The sequence below is a fragment of the Neopelma chrysocephalum genome, unplaced genomic scaffold (assembly GCF_003984885.1).
Source record: "Neopelma chrysocephalum unplaced genomic scaffold, ASM398488v2 Primary Assembly neopelma1_96921, whole genome shotgun sequence".
NCBI classification, from domain to species: Eukaryota; Metazoa; Chordata; class Aves; order Passeriformes; family Pipridae; genus Neopelma; species Neopelma chrysocephalum.
In genome coordinates, this window is record NW_020925564.1 from 748430 (window position 1) to 773132 (window position 24703).

Here is a 24703-nt window from a genome sequence, read left to right on the forward strand (position 1 = left end):
TTTTCTATTCATCATGGTTGAATAAAGGGTACAGGGTAATCATATCCACTTGCTCTGTCAAGCATAAGAAAAATAGTTAATTGACTGAACAACCTGGCAGCAGTAACAGGGCAGTCCTGGTTTTGCACCCCTCCTGCAGGCTTGGTGCCTGCAGGCCACCAGAGGCAAAGTTCCTGCAGGATGCAGCAAGGACTGTGCTGAAACATACATATGTCCAAGCACACACATGGACATGGTGTATTTTATAGGCTGGCAATGAAAATAAACTCTGCCAAGGTAATGCTAGCCCGGTTCCATAGGCACCTGAAATTTCTTTGCATAGTGAGCACAGCACCAACCCACAAATTCTTTTTTCCTTCCTTTTGTAGAGAACATGCAGTAGCAGATGCGTTGCTGGCAGCTTCAGTGATTCAGACTTGTGTCTGATATAGAAAATTAACATGTTTTTCATTAGTGAAGCAATTTGTGAAGGATTGTGTGCAGAACTACTTTCCATGACAGCACCAGCACACAGCGTTAGCATGTGATCTGCACTATAGGATAAACTGCAGTTGAGACTTGGTCTGTCAATACCTGGAATATTTCCAATGTCAGTGTAATGTAATCTTTGCTGCTCAGGCTGTTATTTATTTTCGATGCCTTGCCTGAAAGGCTCTTGTGGAGTCCTGTTGCTTGTGCTTTAGCATGTTTTTTGGAAGAGCCTTGGGAATGTAAACTGAAGAGACAATGGTCAGGTTTTTCTGCTCCTAAGAGTTAGTTTCCTTTGGAAGGACTGTCTTATCAGGGATGAAGGGGTTGCTATGACAGCATTTTGTTTTGGGCTTCGTTTGTTTGCTTCATTTGTTTTGTTTTTCATCAATAATGACAGGCCTTTCAGCATTCATTTTGGACACAACAGCAATAGAACTTGAGACTGAATCAAACTTTCTATGTTGAATAACAGATACAGACCCTTTGAGCTGTGCAGAAGGTCATGGTGACTATTGTCCCCATGGGCTAATTCCCTGGTCCAGCTGCATGACTTTCTATGTGTTTAATTGAAAAAAAACAAAAAAATAAAAAAAGTGGGTCCAAAAAATAAAATTTTCTTTGAACAGAGAAATCCTAACTATGTGATTTTTGTTAGTTACCATATTAATGCAAATGAAACCAAAAAGTGATCATGAAGTATGTCGACTTTAGAATACAAATTGCACATGGATTAAAAGTCTTTCAGTCCCGTATAGCGTTTTTGCTGAGACTCAGCTGGGAATGTTGCATGCAGGACCTGATTTTAATTTGTGTAAAATTTCCATGAATAACAAAGTCTAATTAAGACACCCATTAAAAGTCCTTAGCGTTAATTCAGTGCAGAAAATCTCAGAGTTCTGTTGGATTTTTTTTTTTAAACTGATGTCTTAATTAGGCACTATTAGGGGAAAAATTATGCAAATTAAATCAGGCCCTTACTGTTATGCATTTCTTTAATTATTCAGTGCTTGTTTTACTTACATTTTGATTTCTTATATATGTTAAAAGAGCAGATTAGGTGATAATCTCTCTGGATTGTTTCATGTTCTGCTTTGGATCATTACTGAAAAAACCCCCAACATCTAAATGAAATATCTTACTTTCTTTCAGACAGTTGAAAAATGTGCTGTCTTATGATTTTAACATCAGGGAGTATATTAACTGAGCAGGAGTTACGCCTTCCATTTTTTGCCCAACTCTCTTCTCTTACCTCTGGTTGAAAGAATAATCTTTAGACCTTAAAAGATAAAATTTTACTCTGCTGATTTTTTTCAGAGCAGTAACAATCTGAAAACACTTCATGTGCTTGTATCGTGGTATTGTAGGGAATAACAGGCCTAACTGGTGTAAATTTAACACTTTCATCAGCTTTCATAGCCTTTATATTAGGGGAATGTTTTTAATATCATTTGATGTTTGATTTAGTTCCTGAGAAGAGGGAATGGGGTAAGTAACAACAAGTATGCAATTTGAGGCATCTGCATCAGCTATTCACCACATTTTATTATCATTAATTACGATTATTAGTAGAATCTTTTAAAAATTTAATTCTTTAGAGTTCACCTCTGGTATGTGCTGTACATTGGAGTAGTTGCACGCCCAGTCAAAATATCCCTAAATAGAACACTTGAAGTTTGACTGTACAAAGAGTAAAACCAGCAGGATTAATTTTTTGCTTAGGAAAAGAAGCAACCGTCTGTGAAGTTTCAGTGACAAAAGGGAATTGTTCTGATACAATGGCATGCTTTGAGCCAAACCAGTTTTTCTTTTCTAAATAAAACATGAATTTTTAGTCAGACAAATTTAATTATTATAAAATGCAAAACTGCATCTGTAGGAATACCACATCAAATTTAATTATACTTTCCCACCTCAAAACATACTCATTTGGATTTCAAAAGGAGAACTCTGATGATCATTTTAATTTCGTCTGTAGAAATAGAAAGGATGGATACCCTGGCAGCATTTACCTAAAATGAACTGTTCCTCCCCAACATCTTTCAGTAATACGCTAATTTAGATTGTTACGACAGGCAACTGAGATGCCTTGTATCCCCACAGCAATTTTGAGATTAATTACATTCCTGCTGCACTGATTATAGTGAGACAGTCATGCTATTCAGTGGAATACTTTAAGTAAAATTAGTTTAAAGATATAGAGCTCCCATAGGTTTCCATGGTGGGAAGCAGTGGGCAATTTTCTTGACATAATGTCAAATACTCTAAATTATGTGTGATGAACAGTCAGGAAGTTCAAACAGGCCCTTTGGCTGCAGTGAAAAATGATTCAACAATGGATGATTCTAAACAAAAGGGAGCTGTGGCTGTCGGTTTCATGAATATCTGCTTTTTATCCCCTGCTCAATCTGGAGAATAAACAAACAAATGTACTGAACAGAAATGAACCTTGTTAGCTATAGAGCTGGACTTGTCTCCAACTAGTAGTCTGAAAAGTTCCCAAGGTTATGAGAACTGCTGCACTTTCCACTGATTAAGAATTTCAGCTGAGCCCTTTTTATTATACTTATTTCAAAGCTTTTCTTCTTAACTAGGCATTACTGTTACTGGTTAAGACTGTGTGTGTGAGTGTGTATCTGTATTATGATGGGGTGCAGGTATCTCCAACTGCTACTAGTTACTCTTAAGTGTCAACAAAAACTAATTTATTGATATGTGTCTAATCCACCTATGGTGTTTATCCATCTACAGTGTGTTGAGGTTTTCAAATCTGCCACAAATTTCAAGCATGTAATACCTTTTTGAATCATTCCAGATGGGTGAATCTTTTAATCCTAGAAAATATTACCTCTATGTCTGTGTACGTGTGCCTGCACACACACACACATACACATAAATATGCATTGTGCACACTTGAAATATATTAATACTCAACAGCATATGAACCACTTTATAGTATCAAAATCAGGCTTCTAATGAGCCTGGACAAATCACTTGTGTGGCTGAAAACAAAACCCAAAGCTCCAAACATAATGCACTGTTGAATTAAATAGAAAAGTTTCCTGGTTAAGGTGTGGTGAATCACAGAAGAAGGATCAGCAAGTGTGATGAAGGAAACAATGGTAAAGCAAACAGCTGAGGTGAATTCTGCTGAAGAATATCCTGGAATCAGTGAGAATTTTTTTTCTGACTGAACCAAGCAAACAGAAATAGACAATCTTTCAAGATGTTTGAGTATGGATTTGAAGAGCACAGTCTACATGTAACCTTAGATCAAATGTTGTGATATTTTTGATGACATTTGCAGTTTTCAGTGATATGGTAAAACTGACTCCAGTTTGGAGGAGTTAAATATTGGACCCTTTTTCTCTTACAATAAATGCCTTACATATGTGGTGTCTGAGTGAACTGCTAACTGTATGTTGACTAAAATTTCTGGGCCTGATAAAACGTACTTTGTTGCCATGTGGTCTAGTTTGCAGCTTTATTTTTTGTTGGTTTTATCTTTTTCTGAAGATAGAAATATCTGAAGTGCTTGAGAAGAGTTGGTTGTGGAAGCCACTTATTTTCCTCTCATAATTGATTGGGATATTCAAGTTTCTATTCAATGAAAGACATGCATACTCTTCAAGAACATCAGGCAGATGCTTTGTCATTCTTCAATACAATAACTACAGTCATTTAGCATTGAGAAGGGAATCTTACGAGGCTCTGTTTGGGCTGGTCAAAGGGTTTTCTGTTTGTTCTTGGGAAAGTACTAGCAGAATAAGCCAAGAAAAGCAATGTTGTGTGCATGTGGTTTCTTTGGTATAGCTAGCACCTTTATTTGTTGACATTTAATAATTTCCAGCTTCTTGGGCAAATCCTTTCTTGTAATTTTTAAGAAATTATTGAAGGAAAGCAATGTGCAGTTTTTGATTGTGATTTGGCGGCAGAGAGCAAAAGAGTCTTAGCTTAGTGCTATCTATCAGTAAGGCATTTTAAGATTAATTGCGATTGTAACTGATTACTTTGTGTAGTCTGCACTAAATGCATGGGTATAAGTCTCCAGAGTGCATGAAATAGCATGGAACATAAAGATATCTTTTGAAAATTTATCTGCAAAGGGATTTCCTTTCCCATGCTTCTGTCACACAAACTTACCCTGTTGTTACGGCAAATATACAAGGAAAACTGGGTATTTCCTTGTGCTCTACCTGTTGACAAATAACCCAGATTTTATGAGCTTAGTAAAATTGTGCTTCAAGATGGAGGACTCTAGAATATCTTATGGTATCCATGTCTGAACCTGGATTGCCGAAACTGTGTGGTTGCTGTCAGTTTCAGCAGCATTTCATCAAGGCTTTCTCAAATGGATGAGACTAAGAGCTTTATAGATCAAAGTCAGCACCTTGATTTCTTATAGAAAGTAGTACAGAAAGGATGTTGTCAGCCAAGAACTGGCAACAACATGTTTTTTTCTAAAGCTAATTCCTCAAGTAGACAGGTAGCTGCATGTCACACCAGATGAAGCTTTTGTGTGGCATCTCAGAGTGAGGTCTGTGTAAGATGTGCTGTTGCAATGAATTACTCATATTCCTGGTACAGAAACTAGGGAGATTCATCCTTATGAAAAGTGGTAAGGGGCACTATAAAAAGGCAAAGTACATTTCTGTTGCTATCATAGTGTTCAGTAGCAGAAAGGAAATCTGTATAGTCTTGCTTCTTGTTAAGCAAATGCTTTCTGGAACCCACCAGGTTCAACCCGAGGGCAACTACCCTAAAATACCTTCTACAGTCTCACTGGTGGTACTCTAATAATGCCATTCCCTTATGTTTAGCAGAGTCTCAAAGGCATTATTATTATTATTACTCAGATAGGTAATAACTTGTGTATATGCGTTCCGCACATGAAACTACCTGCTGTACCAGTGAGCTGTCTCTGTTGGAATAATAACATGGCCATTGGATTTTTACAGGTGATTTAGCATTAGGGTGCCCTAGGCAAAAAGGAGAGGGGGAGAGTTAGAAAAATGAAAGATACTACTTCTGGTTTCTTTTACTTGTAGATTTTCTGAAACATCAATCACCCTCTGTGGATACCACAGAGCGCAAGGACAGGGACTCACAGACAGAACTTATGATGATCTCATACTATGATCTATGAACTATGATCTCCAGGTTTACACATGTGTCTAGTAGACTAATGTGAAAGTAAGATATTTGGTATGTGAGCAGGGGACCAAAATGTACAGAACTGGATTTTTTATAGCTTCATCAACAAAATTAATTCAATCAGTGGTCTCAAAACTACACTGTTATAGGGTTTTGTAGTGATACTGTCCAGCATAGCATCTGAACTTTGTCATTACAAGTGAGTGGAGTTGTTGAGAGGAAATGGGTGACGGTATTTCTAAATACACTGCATCCAGTTGATCACCTGGTTATAATAAGGTAACCTTCTTGTGATACACAGAATTTCTATTAAAAACCTGTGTTTTGAGTTGCAAATATATTATTCTTGAAGTGTAATAATTAGATGGTATATAATATATCTAGATTAAGATGATTTCTGGCCTTTCTTAATTATTTATTTGAAGATGCTATGTATTTAAGATTCCAAGGAAAATTTGATTTATTTTATTTGGATTTTGAAGTTATAATTACAATTATTTTGTTAAAAAAAAGATGCAGATTTAGACATCAAATATATTTGAAAATTTGAGTAATAAATACTTTATGCGACTTGTTTAATAGGTATGTCAAATTTCTGTTATGTTTGGATATCTCATCTGTAGATGTTAGTGGTTGCTATTTCACTATGGCATTAGAAAGACTTTTGTAACACTTGAAATAGTGATCTATATGACAAAACACTGTCCTGAAATGTAACTGAATACCGAAGGGTAAATGTGCTGATATTTGGGCATATATTTAAACAGAATATATATCCTCAGACCTGAGGATTAACTGAAAGTGTGTACGATGCACATCATCAGCTAGAAACAGTGTGATATTCTGAGCTATGTTACAGCTACGACAACAAATACAACTTATCTGTGGCTTTGGGCACATGAATGAATTAAACTGTGGCAATTCAAGATAGTGTGGAATTAAAAAACTGGAAAATATAACACATCTGAAAATAAATTTAGCCTCTAATCCAATAGTACAAAAATGTATAACTGCATAAATCAGGGTTAAATTTGCCAGACCTTCATTGTGTTTGCTTCTTTTCCTCTCCAATTTTCAAATGCACATTTTGTTTACCTAACACAGCTACCTCCATGGAATTTGCTTGAGGTTTATGCCTCAGGCATCATCTCTCTGTGAATCCATCACAAAGACATATCAAGGCCCTATTTGATAGTAACAGTTGATTTTTCACCTGTAATGCAGTTGTCTGTAAGAATCTCTTCAGCAGATACTGTCCAAATAGATATGTAGTTTCCATGCCAAAATATCTCTTGACATAATTGTAAAAGTTAAAAGGAGAACACGTCACAGAAATTATTTCTAGATGGCAGTTTTCAGTAAGATTACGAAGGAGCTGTTTCTGACCAGAGGGTTTCCCTCTTTGGACTAAAAACTTAAAGCAAGTCAGAGGACTTGAGACATCCTAGAGGGTCAATGTTCATGAGCTACTGCTATCAACTACCACAGTCCAGGATCTAGACCTTTATTTCAAAAGCTTTTAGTTTTGTGTTTCCAAATATAATCATAGATGTGTGAATTGAAAATAAACCGATGCAGCAGTATCAGCATCAATTCTGAAGACAGGCCAAAGCAATGACTCTGAGACAATTATGTGATCTGCTTATTAGGACTACTTTCATGATCTTAAGCTGCAAACGAAATATGATAACTTAAATATCAGTTGGGTTAATGCTACGCTGTTCACTGTAAGAAAGGCAGGTATGGAAGTTTCGTGAAGGCTTCTTATGAGTGACATTCCTGTAACAGAATTTGGGAGAGCATGAGAGTTCTTTTCATAAACTTGCTTTCAAATGTAGCATACTTAAGAAAAACAGTGATGTTTTAAGAGAATTTCGTATGCATCCTTTTCTATGAAGAAGAATTATATAAAAGTTCCACTAGGTATGTTCTTAGCTACAACTCTGGGTAGTTAAATTTAAATACAGGAAACTTTCAGTATGAGCAAAGAAGTTAAGTTTTTAGACGTGGTATGAACTTATCCTTTCTTGTGTTATCCTTTTTGCTGTGCAATACCTGAACAGGTATTGAGTATACACTATTGGACATTATTGCAAAAATTTAAAACGACTATTCTGTTATAAATGTGAAAACACAGGTAAAGTACTGGAAAAGGAGAATAACAGCCATTAGAGATTGCAAAAATAAAAACAGAATAAATCATATATGACAGTCAGAATATACTCGAGGAAATGTGACAATATGCAATAACATTTTTAAGATATAGGTAACTGGATTGCTGTTGCATTTGAAATCTAATATGCAGAATCTGAAATCTTGGAACCATAAGAATTAAACTTACTGAAGTAACACTTTCTTACTTTAGTGGTGTTATTTTTGTGTCTAGCAGATATCGGTTTCATTGGATTGCATCTGCACTCTGTTTTATATGTGAGACAGATTTAGAGAAATACCTACCATTTAAGAAGAAATTGGGGAAAACAAACAAAAAAAAGAAGTGTGTGTGTGGAATCACAAACTGCATTTGCTAAAATCAGTAGTGAATTCCCCATGGTTGTCGACAACGACAGGATTTCACCCTCTATTTGGATGAAGCATGTGATGTATTGCACTGCTGTTGGTATGGCACTGGGAAAAACACGGTTTACAAGAGAATGAGGTATAAGTATGATCTTTGTCTTATCAATGAACAAGGAAAGGGTTTGCTCATTTGGACAATATGAATAACGACTAAGCTGGATTCCATGTGAGCCATTGGATTCCTGTTGACTGGGATCACTGTGGGACAATATAATGCTGTAATCGTCCTGGGCTCCTGCTCTGTCCTTCTAATTTATTCTCATTTATTCAGGTCTGTCTTTGGAGACAGTGCTTTTTTAAGCTGACGATACTGCCTTTTTCAATCCATACATGCTCCATGAAATCTGCTTTCTTAGTTTTTAATAAAAGTTGATGATTTTGATAGGGGATTCTCAACTGTTTTTGTGATGTTAGCACACCATATAAGCTAAGGCTCCTAAGGTAGCCCTGTGGCCGCAGGTCAGTGACTCCACCTAGGAGCTACCAGATGCAACTGAGAGGTGGTATTCCCTCCAGCAGGCTGTGTGGACAGCTGGGCTGCCAGGATAGGAGAGAGGACTTGCCTCTGCAGCAGAATTCCTAGAAGCATAGTCAAAATTCATTCCAACATAGCAAGCAGATCTTACTAACTAGAGTTATGTTTAGAAAGTGGCTTTTTCTCATTTAGAGGAATAGGTTCTTGGCCATTTAGTGTGCATTTTTCCTGTTATTTTTCATTGCAAAGCTTGCGATTTTAGGGAGGGAAATAGTCTGCTAACTGCTCAACGTTCCTGCGGACACCAGATTGGTTTCCATTTGCACTAATATTTTCTAGTGTTTTCTGCTATCTTAGTTTTAGATGTCCTAAACAAGACTCTCCGACTTTCCCTTGGGTGCATTTGCAAAGTCTAGTAGATCATACTGCCAGGACATTTCTCCTGCTATTAGTTTTAAATTTCCTCCTTCTCGATTTCATTCTATTACCCCAAGTATGTATTTCCTGTATTTTCCAAATAATTCCTTCCTCTTCTACGTGTTTATATTCCTCACATACTTGCAGTAATTGTCTCAATCTGATTATTATTTCATTACCAAAATCATGCTTACCTCTTTTAACCTTTCCTTGAATCAGTTGAATTGGGTCTTTTATCAGTCCACGTCTTTAAGTTGTCTTAAATTTGACAAGATCCTTCTGATAAAAAGATTTCCAGTATTTCATAATTTTTATGGCTTTTTTAAAATACTTATGACTCGTATAGTACACAATCAGTTTAAGACAGAAGTTATCAGTTACTATTGAAAAAACGATTTACTACTAGCTGATTTTATTGCAAGTTATTTACCTTTGGAGTATTTACAGTCATAGAGAAGGTTTAAGGCGTTTAAGCACTGGATAAACATATACATTTACCAGTCAACTTTGCCAGTTTCAGATATGCCTATACATAAAAAGTACCATATTACCTTATGACCTGCACCATAAGGCCATACACAAACTGCCTCTTGTATCTATGGAAGAAGCGTTCCTACTTATTATGCTCTTGACTTGCAAAGTTCCCATTATGAAACACTTTTGTGTTTTTGGTAGACGGCTTTTGGCCAAATGCATTATAGTGCATTGTATCCAAATCCAAATTCTCAAGCGTGTGAATTATTAGTTAGCCTTCCAGTATGAGTAATCTCTGTGGACAGCTGTGGTCAAGTCTTGATTATCCTCCAAGCCAGAATAGTATGGCATGTGAAAACAGAGGTTTCACATCAGTCATTTGCTCTTAATACTTCATACATTACGGCCTCTGCCTGGTCAGTTTACTCCTGCTATCATAGGATTTTTGTTCCCAGACACTGCATGAACAGCAAATATATTTTGAAAGTGTCTGACGCATGCTGCACCCAAATGGAAAGAAAGCTTACCAAAAAGTACTGCCACTTAAGCATGTTCTACCTATGAGAGAAGAGACCTGCCTGATGACAAATATCTCCTAGAAATTCATGGCAATGCTATAACAGCACATTCCAAAATGCAGGTACTACAACGATGGGCATTTTGGAAAACCCTAAGATAGGTAGGTAGGTTCCTTAAATGCAATGTATATGTTTCACAAGGCATTCTTTTGGTTTTGTTTTGTAGCCTAACAGCAGTGGTCAAGTAGTAGGGAAAGTGCCTGGCCATTTTACTCCAGTTTTGGCACCCTCTCCCCATCACAGTGCGGTGCGACCTGTGACCCTGACCATGACAGATACTAAACCCATCACTACATCCACTGAAGGTGAGGCATCTTCACCTACAGCAACCAGTAAGTATTTCTTTAGGAAACAAAAATGTCCATCGAAGATTCGATATGATTTCAAATTGAGGCCAGAAAAAGGCGCCTTTTCCTACTATTTGACCAAGTGAGTGCTCATCATTTTACATGGAGAGCAAATGTGATCTGACTGCAGAGCTTTTCCTCTGCAAATTTCAACCACTGGATCATGTTACATGAACCAAAGTTTGTGACATGACAACTAAAATGAAAGGGAAAAGCCTGCAATTTGACCACTGTTCAAGGAAAAGAAAATGTGTTTGTTCATCTGAGGTGGACATTGTTAAGACACTGAGAAGCACACCGAGACAACAAGGTTTTACAATGACCCACAGATGGAATTACAAACAGAGATTGGATAATTTGCTCCTCAATGAACTTTCCTACAGAAATCAAGCCTGTTTGCAACACATACTGAATCCGAGCTATGACAATTGCATGTTAATATAGGTTGTGTCATTTTTAGCAGAAACAACTGCTGTGGCAAAAGAAAATTTCTTCTCATTGCTGCAAAGGATTGTAGATCCACTGCTTGTGGTTATTGGTTTTTTGGTGGTTTTTTTTAATAGAAAATAACAAACTTCATCTTCACTATTTTAAGCTCTTTATTACATATAGGACCATGTTATTTATCCTATTATCTTCAATGGAATTGCGCTTTTGGAAATAGGAGCAAAGGTGTTACTATATCTAGGCTAATCTCTTCCAAATACTCATGTTTAGTTGTGCAAAATGTTGCATTTTTACTATGTTCTGCATTTCTGTTGTATTTGAACTTTTACTCGGACTTGAGATGGCCAGTGGTGCTGTTGTTTATCAGAGTGGTGGAGATTTTTATACACTTTATATACACTTTGGAAAAAAAATTACTAGTCTAAAAATAGATGCTTTAGGGTCTGTTACATTAAGATTATTTTTTCTAGACCAATTTGATATTTGAACTGCAAATCCAGACGATAACTTTTGGTCTGTCATTAACGGAGACCATAAACTGTATGCTTTTCAAGTGTCACACTCCTTGAAATCTTTTCATTAGAATATGAAGCAGATGCGAGACTTGTGCATAGGAGTGGTCAAGATGTAAAAGAGAAAAAAGAGGTTAAGAATTTATGTGTATTATAAAAGGATAAAATGTTTGGACAAACTACTGTTTAAGTATAAACAAATAATTATATGGATAGATTCCTGGAAGCATTTCAGCTCTTCTTTCAGTGTAGTAGTTTTGTTAAGAGTGGTAGAGTGTATCTGTAGCCCCACTGGTGGTTTGTGGTACAGTTCTTGCACCTTTTAAGAAGAGTTAGTTTTAGCAGCAAAGAAGAAACTGTTGCTCTAAACATTTGGACCAGAACAGAAAACTGAGAACACTGAGTTCAAGTATTGATGGTTTCATTCTGTTTGCTATTTGTCATGATCTTACTTGGCCTACATATCTGTGTCAGATGAGGTCAGGGTTTCTGATACAAATGGCCAAAAGAGCACACACAGTGCCAGGACTGTGTTGAGATGTTTTCTGGTAATCTGATCTTAATATTCAACATTACAGGAAAGCATACCTAATCTGTTCATTGTCCTACTACTAAGGGTATGGTTAGGACTATATTTTCCAATTAAATCATCTCTCAGTTTGTTGTGTGATTCATGGGAACTTGGGTAGCTAATTCCCACTGAATCTTAGAACATCTTGACTTAGATACTTGAAATAAGGCCTCCTCGAGCTTCCATAGCAGTTTGCAAGTTAACTTCTTGCCATTGCAGCACATAGATAATAGCAGAAAAACATCCTTTTGTGCAAATTTTATTTGAATGTGCCAGATAGTGTATAAGTGCTACATGCTTAGGGTGTTACGATTTTCAGAGCACTGCAGTAGTCTATCTGCTGGTAAATCCCTTTGAAATTGGCTTGTTACTGTAACAGCAAAACACATGAAGAAATGTAGCTTGTTGATGAAGAAAATAGCAAAAAATGAGAGATCGTGTCCAGCTGATACATAAATTATGAATATATATATGAATACATATAAACTGTATTATCAGTCATAATAGACCCATCTCAGAAAGTGCTAATGTTAACTTAATGGGAAAATCAACACTGAATATACTTTATGGCACAGTTTTACTTTTATTTGCAATAACTGACTGATTGGTTGAAAATATATATTGATATATATTTATATAACTTATGCTTGGCCAACAAGTTATCATGATTATTCAGTCTGATGAGAATTAAATAGCAATTAAATGATTAGCACTCCTTTTCATTCTGAAATGCAATAGCAGAATTGTTTTGAATAAGAAACAGCAGGCTTTAATCATATTTGGAGAACCCTGTGGCCTCCAACATAATTTCCTTCTAATAACTTGTTAATTTTTATGACAGTTTTTTGGTAAAGTCTGTTTACTGTATATAGCATTTTTAATTTTTTTTTTTAATTAATGCATTTTGCTTGCTTGTATTTTCTGTGTGACTTTAGTACTAACAGGCCAGTTCAGTAATTACGGCCATCTAGCTTCGCACTGGTATCCTTGTATGTGTCTGTCCATTTTTAGTGGTTTTGCTATTAAGTCTTTGCTATTTTGCCAGCAAGTTTCCAGGCTGAGATAGTTCAAGTTGCAGTGTGGACATCTCTACACTGGGCAGTTGAGTAAGACCACCTAAGTAACTAGATATGTGCCAATAAAAGCCATGAACAGGTAATGGCTTTTAGGGATTGCTGGCAGAGACCAGACAGGAACGTGTCCTACAGGTGAAGTATTCATATCCTGTAGCTAATCCCAGCAACACTTGTCATTCTCTTTCTCCTCAGAAATGGATTTCTTCAATCTTCTGTAGCAGACAGCGAGAGACTTCTTTAAATTTTTCCCATGGGAAAAAGTTGTTTCCTGATGAATGGGAGAGTTGAATATTTACTATAATATTGCCCAGTAAGAATTAGTTCCTTTCTTATGAAAATTCTAATCAGATTACATCCCATTTTCAAAGGCCTGTAAAGATTCATTTCATGACACATAAGTAAACTAAACTTTTTATTCTAATTTTTGTTGTTCTTTTACAGTTGTGGTTTGTTTTGTTGTTTTTTTTTTAACAGGGTCTTCACAGCAGTAAAGATAATGTGTATATTAATATTTTTTCTCAACATTGTAATTTCAGTGATTTCACAGGAGCTTTAGATTGGTATAATGGAAATAAGAATTGTGATTCCTTCAAATAAATATGTTAAGACATCACTTGACAAAAATTAATCAGAGGAACTATTATTTAAAAGAGATATCATTATAATTTACACATGCAGCTTCCATTGAAGTTTATAGGAATTTACACATGCCCTCCTATATTTGGTCCAGTTTTTCTTTTGCTTCTTCTTGACTAAAGGAAAACCACAGACACATCCTATATAATGCAAAATCATAACTCTGGATCTCTCATATTTGTACTGTACCTGCACAAGGTAATAGTTATGATAGGTTGGTATTTTTATCAATATGTTTTGTTCTTCCTTAATCAGCCTACACAGCCTCAGGCACATCCCAAGCCAATCGATATGTGGGACTAAGCCCAAGAGACCCATCCTTCCTACACCAGCAACAGGTGGGCAAGTTTCACATAGGTGTGATGATATAGAGAAGCCTTTGCGATATTACCTTCCTACGTGCTGCCACTGTTATCTTGGATTAGATTGAAATCCTAAGGGTTTCAGTATTTGTCATGTGAAGATGAAGTTTATTCAAAACAATTGAACCCTTTGAGAAATACCAATTTAGCCTATGCTGTATTTCTTAGATTTGTGCCATCTTAAGGAACTTCTAACCATATTTCTTTCATTATTTTATTTTTCAAGAGCTCATACATGTAATCTTTAATAGAATTTTAGGAAGGAGAATGAGCTGTTTAAGAAACAAATATTGATTTCAAAATCTGTTTAAAAAAATAAGCAAAATTTCCAAAGCAGAAAATCCAATTTATTATTTTCAAGCTATTTTGTTTTTTCCCCAGATATTTAACACATTTCTTCATTTTAGTTTTAGAAGATCAGTTATAAAACCAAATTCTGAATGCAACACATCATCACTTCTAGTTTAATAGGCTTAAATTGGTCTGCTGATTTCAAATGTGATAAAACCATGTTTTTGTTCTAGTTTTTTACATCATTTATGTTTCAAGTAGCATTTTGAATTTCACATCTCATTAATGCTGTAAATTTAATGCAAATGAAGTGTTTACCCAAACTGTGAAAATATACAGCCGAGATTAATGGTGGCATACAAATAAATTAGCTGCAGTCAGTAGCAAGGCCATGCACATACAGAAATGCTACATTACTAGAAACAAACATAAATTCAGACCCTTTAGAATTTTAACATACTTTATGATGTGTGTTTGTGTTCCTCCTAGATCTTAACAGTAGAGTACTTTGAAATTCACAGCATGTAAAATCTTATAAAGAAAAAAACTGATTGGGGCAATAAGAAAGGGGCTGTTAAGTAGTCCTTGATATTTGTTGTAATATATTTTTTTCTCAGACTTGGGTTCCTGTCTGCAGTTTGTACACATGCCTCTTTAATTTTTCAGTAAAACCTACCTGTTCTGCTTCAGCTGAAACTCCCTATCTCTACCCACTCCGAGGGCAAGGTGGCAGTATGTCCATTTTAAAGGTCACCACATGCAGAGTTCAGAGAAAATCATAAAGATGATAGTTTATTTAAAGTAGTTGGTGCTTTGCCAACTTTTTTTTTTTAACTAGTGAGACCTAACTGCAAACATGTATACACTCTGAAAATACCAAATGACATTTAGTGGGTTTGCCAACCATTAATTTCTCTGGCATAGTGTTTTGTTGGGAGTTTTTACCCTCTCAAAGATTTTTGTTTTATGAAATGTTTTGCAATTACTATAACATGGCTCTTTTTAAAACATACACAGTATATGTTTATTGTGTTTTAAAACATATACAATATCTTTCTTTAAGCACAGTGCATGTAATTTGTGGACTTCTTGTGCTGTTTTACACAGTATCCTTTGAAACGTCTCTGACATCCAGTTAATTTGGGAATGTGCAATAATTTTTTTCACTCCATATTTTTGGACACCATTTTTTCTGCAAATTTGCTACTGCCTAAGCCCATTCGACCTTCTTCCAAGTTCACTGAAAGACTTACAAACTTTTGTCATATGCCAGAAAGTAGTGGAAGGACCCTTTATTTTCTCCTGGCTGGGTTTGTGACATAAAAAGCATATATTGATAGTGTTGTGCATCTTCTATTTATTTTTGGCTTTGTGCAGATAGAAGTAGATTTTTTAAAAATTTCAGCAGTGTAGTTGGAATATAAAAGTGAGAGGGATCTCAAGGGTCTTTGGTGTTTACATGCACTGCATCTTAAGCTCCCCTTCATGGTAAAACATGTGGCCAGGTGGCTTAGGGGAAAGGGGAAACTCGGTTACTCACTCTCTGAGTGAATTATTCAATGCCACTTTGTTAAACCAATGTTCTCCCTGATAAAATATATTGCTTAATAGTCTCATTATATTAATTCAAGAGCATCAATTGGTGACCAATGAGCCATAGAGTAAATTTAAAAATTGTGTTATTGTCTTTGCTGTTAATTCTCTCTTCTCTTCTAATATATACAATGGACATATCTATGCTTGCCTCAGTGTGTTTGTGTGTGTGTATGTATGCCTGTACATATATAGGAAACTAATGAATAGAATGTACAGCTGAAACCACTTGAAAGAACAGTATACTTTAACAAAAAAGTTTTTCAGATGGATAAATATGAATATATAAGTATGTATATGTAAGTTTCTAATTAATTAATTACCTTCACTCAACTTTAAAGGCATGTTGGAGATGACAGTGCCATATACATATATTACCCAGAAAGTGAGGTAGAGCATTGAGATTGTCTAAACAACTTCAGTAGAGCAAAGGTTATCCTTTGGTAAAGTAAAAATGGGATTGATTTACTATGTCCTTTCATTTCTTTACAACAATTTAAAAGAGACCACTCTTCTTGTGGCAGATTTTAAATGCATTTGGTTTAAAGCAGCCCATGATGAATGAAAAGAAAAATCAAGGGGTACATGAAATAAAGGCAATCAATCATTTTGTATTACTGGAGAGAAATTCTAAATTAGAAAGCCAATGGTTTTAGTTCCAGAGAGGTCTTTTAAATATTCACCATACCCTGTAATGCACATTGACCCTTCAAGAATAAATATTGTCACCGGTACATTTTTTACCTCATTGGAGGAGTCTTTATGAAGATTTATTCTCTCTGGTTATGAGAAATATTGGCATGTACCCTTGAGTACTTTTTATTGTTAAAAAGAACCATTATGTAGCCCATTTAAATTACAGTAACCACAATAAATTTAAATGTTACACATGTATTTTGCAACACATGCACACACAGAATCTTGACAAAGTGATAGCTTTCTAGAACTTCCAGTAAACAATTTATAGCACAGCTGCCCTGGAATACTCATATTTAGATGGGAAACACTGAATAAAACTTAGAAAGACAGTACATAATAGGACCAATGAGAGAGTTTGTTAGCTTTTACTGGTATAGGTACTGTGAAAATATGGCGTTATATGCATTACTTATCATGTTACATTGATAGTTAGGAAGACCAGGTTCTATTGGGGAATTATAACTATGTAGTCCACTTTCTGATGCAATTGCTGGTGGATCTTCCCATTACCTGCCTTGAAATGCCAAGTATTTTTATAGTGTGGCATGAATAGTTACAAAATGTATCTCGCTTCTGTGGCATACAGAGAGTCATGCCTATCTTGGCATTTTGTTGTAAAAAATTCATATCAGCCCCCTTCTGAATATTGCAAAATATTAGTGACCACTCATTTTTCTTTTCTTGAAAAGGGGCAAGTGAAGTGGAAAGAGCTAGTACCTGAATGACAGAGATTTTCTTAATTTTACTGTTGGTGGTTGGTGGAATTATTTTATGAAGTCAAATCTAATGCTCAGTGCTCTTCATCTGTGCTGAAACATCTTAAGTAAATTGTGCATAAAAGGTTGGATAATCCTTCCAACTGTATGGGAGCACCTTTTTTCCCCTTTATTTCTCTAATTTGCATTTGTTGAAGATTTGAGTTTTCTAAGCCTAGACTAGAGGAAAAAGCAACAAATTGAGGAAAGTTAGTCAAATTCAGCCTTCTACAAGTGGACACAATTCCTTGCCAGATTCTATTTGTATCTCTATTCTTTTGGCTTATTAACTTTAATGGCAAGAACATTAATTCAGTAACAAAGTCTTAATGATCAGAACTCTCATGGTTATGTGATGGCATTTCTGGCATCTCAACTTCATGGATTTATTATGTTTTTGAAATGACATTCAGGTTATATTGTTTCTGGCAATAAAGTTAGAAATATCAGTTGTGAACTTTACCTGTGTAAACAGTATAAAAAGATAAAAGGATGGATGGATGGATACATACAAAGACATTTGTATTTATTGCAAATACAGACTAATGGTTTCTGTAAGATTTCTGTTAGAATGAATTAAATAACTGAAAGGTTTTCTTTCTTGACCATTTACTTAACTTTTATATACCTTGGGGCATTGTATGGGTGATTCTATCTTTAATAAGAAAACATAAATAAATTGGATAACTATTGAGGTGTGTGAAGACAATGACCTCTACACTTTTCCTGTCACAGTAAAGTGCTAACTAATGCTGGCCCAATTGCCGAGGAGCTAGTGAACTCCTCCAATCTTTGCTCTGATAATCACTGTGACATGGTTTTCACTAGAGCGTGGACTTTCTGGGTGTGGTATATTGTACTCATTATTTTCACACAGCTTTTACAATTATGAGTCAAACATTTTCAATGTACATAGTAAAAAGGTCTCTAAAATGCAAAATCAGAAAACTGTAGGTAGCTTCTTATTTTCTACAAATGTCTTCCCTGTCTCCTCAGTAGGAAGTTCTTACCAGATATATCCTTTATTTACTGAGTTGCACAGTTAAAAATGCAGTTCTCTTCGTACTATTCATTATGGAACTTGGAAACTTAAATGTCTACTGAACACAGAGTATTTGTTTGCAAAATGTTTTGGGTCAATGTCACTTTTGCTTTCAGCAGCAGGCTGAAAGAAGAACACAAGTGGACTCTTTAGGAGAACTTCTCAGTAAACTCAGGAAACAGGTTATCAACACTTTGACTGTTCTTATTGTGTCCCTTATCATAATTGACAGTTTGACGTAAAACTGGGTCACATGATCACTAGGGAGGAATGTAAATGGCTAAGAGGTCACCTTTCACATATGCCTGCTGGAAAGGAAACACATTTAAAGGAAGTTTCAGTCAAAACGGTGACAATATGCAAATGATAAGTTTTATGGGCTTTTCTCAAGTAAGAGAAGCTATAACACAGTGTCCTATTACACTTTCTAAAATATGTATCTACTTTCCTTAGCTGTCACAGAAGCTTGAAATGAATGTTAGCTTGGACAGCCACTCTTTAAATACAAGACTACAAAATCTGCTTAAATTCTAACCCCTAAAAATTATTCGTACCATGATTAAAGATTATGCTCTTACCCATGGATTTATAATGTATGTGTGACTTGCATACTTAAAACTCTGCAGGATGGTTGTGCTTGAAAAGTCCCATTTAGACTGTGAAGACAGCTGTAGAGAAATCTAGCTCTTGGGTAGAACCTCACATCAGTCTCACAGCTCTGGAAAGTGCTAAACAAAGTCAATTTCCTGACATTTTATGGAACAGAAGCACTTGGTCTAACTGCTCTGCTTCTGTCTGGGCCTGTGGCCCCTTCCTGTAAGGTAGCTGAGGTGAATGAGGGAGTTGTACTGCCTCCTGGGAGAAGTGCTTGCAGTAGGCTTTGTGCTCCTCTACTGCTTCATGAGTCTTGTAGGGAGGGCATATCATAGGGATGAGGGCAGTGCCATGCATCAGGAAATTGCTGGGGTGCCTGTGATTGTTCCTCATCTGCTGCAAGGCTGGGCATCCATTCCCACTTCAGAATACAGATCCATCCTCTGTTCCTTTGTGGTTAGATGAGAGATAAATGAGAAAATCATTGATAATGTTTTGTGGATGGAAGGTGTTATTAAAGTGAAGTTCCTGTGGCTTTCCTTGCTAAAAAAAGACAAAACTGAAGGGTAAGACTGTATAACAGGCACCTAGGAAAGACTTTTCACCGTATGACATGCCAAATCAGGTAATTTATTTTGTGTTCGTGTCATATCTCTGAGAAAATGAGTAAAGTTTTTCAGCATTTGTCAGATGTCTCTTGAGGATCATTTAAGTTCCTCTAGCGAGGAATTTAAATTTCCTGCCTCTTCTCTTCACATGTCCTGCAGAGTAACTCTTTTAGATGGCTTAGAGTGGTTGAGAGTGAATGTGCCTTCTCATCTCCAGCTGACAACATGGAATGATTTTAGAGGTCACCTAAGTTACTCTTAGGACAATAACTAGACAGAAAGCTTTCAGTACGACTCCAGACAATATATAGCACTCATAATACTGTAATAAAGTGCCCTACATCCTTCCAAAGCTTGGTGCTCATGTCAGGTCTGTGCCCCCAGGCTTTCCCTACTGGGCTGTCTGGACACTCTCCAAGGGCAGCGTTCCCACTGCTGCTGTGAACAGACTTCTTCTTCCATCAAATGGACCTCAGGTTTACACAGTTCTTTTAAGGTTTTCCAGCCTTTTTGCCCAGAAAGCACTCAACACACTCACCGAATGCTGATGCAGACTTTGGAAGTGATATTTCTGTGTCCTTTTGACGGTATATTTCTAAATCTTAGACATCTTGATCTTTCAGCAGGAGTAATTTGGGAGAGAAAATTTTATGTGAGGGAGATAAAGAAACCCACAACCCGAAAGGTTTTCCAGGCAGGTTAGTTTCTAAAGATAATGTGGCGGTTATGTGAGCCTGCTGAGGAGTCTGGAGCAACAATTTTTAACATTAGGAAGGTATATTTCAGTGCAATTGATGCAGTCCTGGACTTGCCACAGAACCAGTTGAGTAGACCTGCAGTTCTTCAAGGTGTTGTCAGTATTGCAAGTGTGGCACAGCTGGTGCAGTGAATAGTTCTATAGTTTACACTAACTGTGATGCTGGTGTAGCATGGATCTTCATATACATGTGCATGTATGTGTCTACAGCATATGTATAAAATACATATGTTCTATTACTACATTGCAATATTTTGGTGTATATGCACTGAAGTACATATCAGTATGTAATAAGAAGCATGTCATTACTAACCTTTATGAAATATGTTTAAAAAGCCTTTCGGAGCTTTCTTAATGATAAATTTAGCACATTAATTTTACCTGTGGAAGGTTTTCATATAGATTGGAGGAAAAATATAGTGATTTAGTGCAGAAGCTAATTTACTAAAATGTAATATATCAATCCCTTACTGTTTTCCCTCAAATGGCAAATGCAGTTAGGTTCTGTAGCAAGCTAAGTGCTTGCCAGTTCTTTGAGTTAGATTTAAGTGCATAAAATTATTTGGTAACACTAAGTTTGTAATTTTAGTATTTTTTTAATGCCTGACTTTTACTCATAGATTTTGTATTTTGTGACAGATGAAGAAAAAGGTGGATGGGTGGGTTTAACCTTTCAGTCTTATGTTTCAGCTGGAAGTGAGTTTTTATAGATAAATTATAAAGTTTTAAAATATATATCTGTTGTGAAGATGATAACATTTTTAGGGATTATAGTAGAAATACATCTACTGTACATTGAGTAACTGAGCTGAAATATTTTACTATGTTTTCACTGTGAAAATCAGGTTTAGAACATTGTTTTGTATAGTGACTAAGTCAAATATTTACTTACCCATTTCTTTAAACATATTCACAGTTACCTCTAGCAAACTTTTTGACCGCCTGTTTCCTTTTCTGGTTAATTTCATGTGGTTTAGTCATGCTTTTAATGGCCTTTAGAAGGTCCCTTGGAGTTCTTTAGATAACAAACAAGAAACAATTGCTATGAAAACATCAAAGACTAACATTTCCATTTCTCAGACCTTAACAGCAGGAAGCTTATGACTCTAACAGCCAGACAGGGTCAGGTTTGCAATATTGTCTTGTCCTCAGCATTTGTATTTTTCAGGAAAAGATTGCAATTAATTGTGCTCCTGTGAAAACAGTTTATTATAGTTTGTTTGCTGTAGCCTGTGCTATCTAAAACCTGTGAATATGGATAGAGAAAACTAAAATGCATTTAAACTTAGCAATATTATCTTCAATTTGGAGTGCTGTATTGTATATATTGGAACAGCAATTTATGTAAGTGTGACTATACAGAGGTTAAAATGTATGTTTTAGTCACAAGCCAGATAAGTTCATTTTCTTAAGCTTAAAAATAAGCAACATATCTTTTCAATAAATCTGCTAACACTATCAGGCAGCTGTTAAATAAACAGAGCTGTAGAGGGTTGCTTGAACAATCTGCGAAAGCAGAACTGATGATTTGAGGATCTGGGAAGAATTTGTTTCAGCTAACATTTAGTACATTCCTCATTATATTAAAATGCAGTAAAATATTTTAAATGCTGCTTTTCTGAGTCTAAAGCAAGATTAGGTTATTTTATCACTTCATGCTAAGTAATACCAGTTTCAGTAACACTAGATTAATAATCTTTAATTACATAATACCTTTACTCTTCTTAAATAAAAAGATAAGGGCAAACAGTTTGTTTAATTTGGGCAAATTTTCTATAAATTGCATGTCTTCTATGGTTTACAAAATGCATGCTGGAAGATATTGATTGTATTTGACCTTTACTCAATACACATTATATAGAGCATTGCTTAAAAACCCCAGCATTTTTATTTTCTTTCTCAAAATATCTCACTATTGAATATTAACATTTCCTTTTATTCCAGCTCAGTTTGTAATCTAATAATGGCTAATTGTTATGTGCTACACACTAGTTACTCTTTTATGCTTTATTAATAACGAATCATATTAAAGTAGCATTATCTTAAGCAAATCTATAGGCATTTATTTCTCAAAATAAGTTATTTTTCTTTGTATTCTTTTATTTTTTTAAAGTTACTTCTTGGGAAAGTAAGATTTTTGCCATGTACAGTACTAGTTTGCATGTATTCATTTAAATACTAAAAACTGTAGTATGCTCGATCCATATCTGACTGCTAGGTTTCAATTGACAGCTGAGAATTTGTGACTGGACCATGAATCAAAACGGCAGGCATTTATACCCCAGTGCCAGTGAGGATACATTGGGAATTACTTGGCAAAGGTAACATTTTAATTATTTCCACCCCTACACCACCTCTAAAAAAGTTGCATAGAGCTACGATATCTGTGTTAGTGGGTCTCCAGAGGTATATGTGACAGCATTTGATCAAAGTATGTGCATAGCATTTCTCCTATACACATTGAGGTTATTCTTCATGTAAAAGCTGAATTTAGAAACTACCTTAGTTAAACATCTGGAACGATAATGTTGTGCTGTCAAATGCAACGGGTTTGTGAATTGAAGGGAATACTGATCTTAGGCTTTAAAAATGTCATTTCCAGTCATATTTTGGGGACCTTAGTGTTAACACAAAGAAAATAATGCTGTTAGAGGTGTAGATCAGTATAAAAATAAATGGCTGAGGTGGTGGTTGTTTTGGGCAATGAATAACTATATTATCCATAGAGACTTTTCCGAGTAATTGGCTGGTGTAGATGTAGATCACTAACATGTCCATGAAGGTAAGATATAAACAATCTTATTTGTCAACTAAATAACAGAATAATTAGGGATGATTTACACAAAAAAAGAGGGGTTTTTTGTATGAAAAAAGCTCCACAAATAAACCAAACTATAAACCCCATTAACCTTTGTTATATTATTAAACTGTTACATTTTACACCTCTTGGTATATAATGAATTATGATAACAGAAGAGGGTGGGGGTGTGTTTGTGTCTAAATAGGTGTATAAACAAGTCAGCATAATTTTGATACATCAGTTTTCGTCTTTTTCATGTGCAGGATTATCTGCAGCACTCAACACTTAATGGGAGTTGTACCTGTAAAACCTGGGGGCTTGGAGCCTGTCAGATAAAGCCAGTCACTCTTGAAATAATTTTAAATACTTTCTGGAAATTTGTGTGTACATGAAAATATATATGTTTCTGAATAGTTTGTGTAAGAATGTGTGTGAGTGTAGTTGTGTGTATATATTATGTGCAAAATGCCTTTTGATACACTGTATAGTACTACGGATTGTAAGAAGTTTTGGGGCTTTTGAGAATCAACATGGAAGGGCATTACTGAATTTGAAAATGGTGTTTACAAAATCTGAAACTTAATTTTTTTTTCCATTTTTTTCTAGAATAATGTTTTAAATCTGTAAGAATTGTAGTGTAAAAATAAGGCTGTGTCATTTCTGTCTTTGTAGATTAAATAGCGGAATGGAAAATTAGCTAATGGATTCACCTCACTCCTCAAGGGCTATGATTCACATTATAGATCCCCATCATGCAGTAATTGTTTTCAATGCACGGCCAGGAATGAATCCAAACTGAACTAGCATAGCACAGAGGGGGTTGATTTATTCTCCCACTACAAAGGGTGTTGCTTTTTCAGGGCATTGACAGCCGTTAGGAAATTACATCACAACAGCCTATCTAGGAATACTCTTGAATGGTTTTAATCAGTCATCACTTGAACCCTCTTTAAAGTAATGCCGGTTATACTGGCTGAAACACTGTCCTACTGTTTGCTGAGTTCTGTTTTTCAGTACCCATCATACAAGACCCTGGACATAAATTGTAAAAAGAAAGGAAAGGCAGGGGAAAATATTTCTAGCAGTGACCATGAAAACGTTGGTGGTGAATACAAGCATGCTCCATGATCCACTCAATATTATAGACAAAACTGCCTTGCAGGTCACTCCCAGAATGCTGCCTGCCACTTTGGCCTGAGGAACGTACAGAAGTGCTGCCAGAAGAGCTTGGGCACGAACTCTGCCATGTGCATTTCTTTAGAGGCCTTGGCTGTGTTACTTGCTCTTGGATTAAGCACAGCTTTGAGGGACAAGGAAACGAACAGTTCTCTCTTAGTAGATTGCTTTTAGGGTTTGGGTTTTGGAATACAACATTACTTAAATTCCACAGAGGTGAGAATCTAAGAGGAGAAATTATACCTGCACAGGCGAAGGAGCAATAAGACTTTCTAACACCAAAATTAACAC

General features: G+C 35.8%; 1 protein-coding gene across 7 annotated transcripts in view; it reads left to right on the top strand.

Moving 5' to 3' along the window:
* Positions 1-24703, top strand: part of NFIB (nuclear factor I B) — a 174023-nt gene that overhangs the window by 133810 nt on the left and 15510 nt on the right. For 2 of the 7 annotated variants that reach the window (XM_027670679.1, XM_027670681.1), the window contains exons 9-11: positions 10313-10478; positions 13991-14073; positions 22669-22757. The exons of 1 other annotated variant lie outside the window; for it this stretch is intronic. In XM_027670679.1, the coding sequence (XP_027526480.1) occupies positions 10313-10478; positions 13991-14073; positions 22669-22757 (338 nt within the window). The remainder of the gene's footprint in view (positions 1-10312; positions 10479-13990; positions 14074-22668; positions 22758-24703) is intronic. 4 more of the 7 variants (XM_027670680.1, XM_027670682.1, XM_027670683.1 and 1 more) reach the window with 4 other exon arrangements.